Here is a 2,178-nt window from a genome sequence, read left to right as displayed (position 1 = left end):
GAGCCAGGAAGGACCCCGCCGTTGCCTGGCGACCCAGCCCTGCCAGGTGACCGAGGAGCTGCCTGTCTAGAAAATGCGCCTCTGTGGGCCCAATCTAAGCATCCTCGGTTGGAAGCGGGTCAAAAAAGAACAAGAAAAGGATGCTCAAAGAGGAGACTTGACCTTAAGTTCACCACCTGGCAGGCGAAGGGTCTTCCCTCTTGGAGCTCCCGGGGGCTTCTCTAGGCAATGAGTTGGTGCAGAGCAAACTAACCAGGTGGTAGGTTCCGCTTGCATCTTAAAAGCAATCAAAGGCCTTTGCAAGCGTTAACTGCCCCCAGTTAAACGTGATGTTGCACGTCGACAATAAACCAAGCCGCGGGACGGGGTTGTCACTTTCTTTTCGTCGGCGTCCCTCACCCTCTGGGCGCGTTCGCTTTCGCACCTGCCAGCAGGTGCACTTCGACGAACGCCCTCCCGCCTCGGCACGGGGGTGGCGATCACTGACGGTGTGTTGGTTTTGTGAGCCTCTCTGGGCCCGGGAAGGGGCAGCGGCTACAGGACTCGGCGGGGGCAGCTACGTGGGGTCCTAGCGCGCGTCCCACGTGGGCTGGAGTAGGAGCCGGAACCCCAGTCTCAGGTCCCGGGCGGCTCGGGACTCCTCGGGTCTCGCCGGCGTCCGTGCCCCCGCCTTCTGGCTCGAGCGCCTCCGCTGTGGCCAGCCATGGCCGCCGCTGAGGATTTGCTCCTCAACGTGTTTGAGGCCCAGGCCGCCGCCCCCCAGACGCTCCTCGGACCCCTCCCGGCTCCGGCTAAGCGGGTGAGTGCCGACACGGCTTCGGTTCGGGCCCCACCGCGGGCGCCGCCCTCGCCGCCTTCCGCGTGCTGTCGCTGCTAATGCGACCGGTTTGGGTTTTATGATCATTTTTTTAAATGGAGCTCAAAGGGGGGTGTGTGTAAAAACAGTGGTCAGGCAGCTTTTGGATCCGCTCAGAAACACGTGCATCAAACCGGATGTTCTGGGAGGGAGAGGAGCGAAGTAGGGGAGTTGTCCCTTGTTGCTAATTTGAACACTGGAAAGCGGGGGTGAGGGGTTGGATGCTGTTTACCTTGAAGTTGGGACGTTGGAGTCGTGTCAATTAGCTGCCAACTCTTTTAATTTCTCTCAGCCACCTTTTTTCAACTCGAGTTGTGAGGTTCAGAAATCAGGGGTCAAGTGTCTGAATCGTTTCCAAAAATTAAAAAGATTTCCGTCCACGTGGAATGAAAGAAGAAAAGAAAATATAGTTCTTCAGCGTAACGCCCTCACTGTGAAGAGGCAAGATACCTTGAAAGTAACGCAAGCAAGGGCAGAAAACGGGTGTCTGGAATAGTTGACCATCTCCCAACTCTGAGATTGAAGGAGAGGGACTACAAGGTAGTAAGTCGCCCTAGTAGAAAATCATTTGCAAAGTCATAAATTACCAGAAGACTACAACCCCCTCCACCCACCCCCAAAACACAGCCCATCATTCCCTTACAAAATTTCTTCAGGTCAGCCAATGTGTGAAAGCTTAAATCCCCTGAGTTTATATTTCCTAACACCTGCTGTTTGAATTTTCTTGGATAGCTTCAGTAATAATGACGTGTCGACATTTAGTAATAGGCTTCAGGAGCATCAGATTTAGAGTAGGGTAGACCTGGAATTAGCTCTGTGACATTGGGGACATTGAGTTGCTTTTATCCTCACTTTTCCTGCCCATGAAATGGGAAGGGTTTCTATAAAGATTAAGTGTGGTTATGTATATGAAAACACTATACATCGTCTAGGGAGCCCTGGTGGCGCTGTGATTAAGCGCTGCGCTGCTAACTGCCAGGTCAGCAGTTTGAAACCACCAGCTGTCTGGAGGGAGAAGATGGATTTCTACTCCTATGAGGGACCAGGCTTCAACCCGGTGCTCTAAGATGTGAATGCAAACATACCTACAACGGAACCAGTAGAGAGGTCTGAGGGCCGGCCCCAATCCATGCTACGTGCACAGCTGCCCCTCCCCTCAGAAGAATTTACTTCAGAGGACAGCTCTGAAGCTGCAGCTCACAGAGAGGGACATGTCTGATCAGACCACACAGGAGCATTTGAAGGGGGAGGAAGAGATCCACATCCTGGCCCACCAGACCTGGAGGACGATATCCCTGCTCAGAGCAGTCAGTACACAGAGA

General features: G+C 53.8%; 1 protein-coding gene across 1 annotated transcript in view; it reads left to right on the top strand.

Moving 5' to 3' along the window:
* Nucleotides 1-670: 670 nt before the first annotated feature.
* The window catches only part of DDX31 (DEAD-box helicase 31), an 84,872-nt gene continuing 83,364 nt past the window's right edge, over nucleotides 671-2,178 (top strand). The window contains exon 1 of the mRNA XM_013007403.3: nucleotides 671-799. Within this exon, the coding sequence (XP_012862857.3) occupies nucleotides 704-799 (96 nt within the window). The 5' untranslated portion in view covers nucleotides 671-703. The remainder of the gene's footprint in view (nucleotides 800-2,178) is intronic.

This window comes from Echinops telfairi, unplaced genomic scaffold (genome assembly GCF_000313985.2).
Source record: "Echinops telfairi isolate 266 unplaced genomic scaffold, ASM31398v2 ScPeMD7_22;HRSCAF=79, whole genome shotgun sequence".
Lineage (NCBI taxonomy): Eukaryota > Metazoa > Chordata > Mammalia > Afrosoricida > Tenrecidae > Echinops > Echinops telfairi.
The sequence above is the reverse complement of the archived record's forward strand: the minus strand, read 5'-3'. Positions and strand labels throughout refer to the sequence as shown.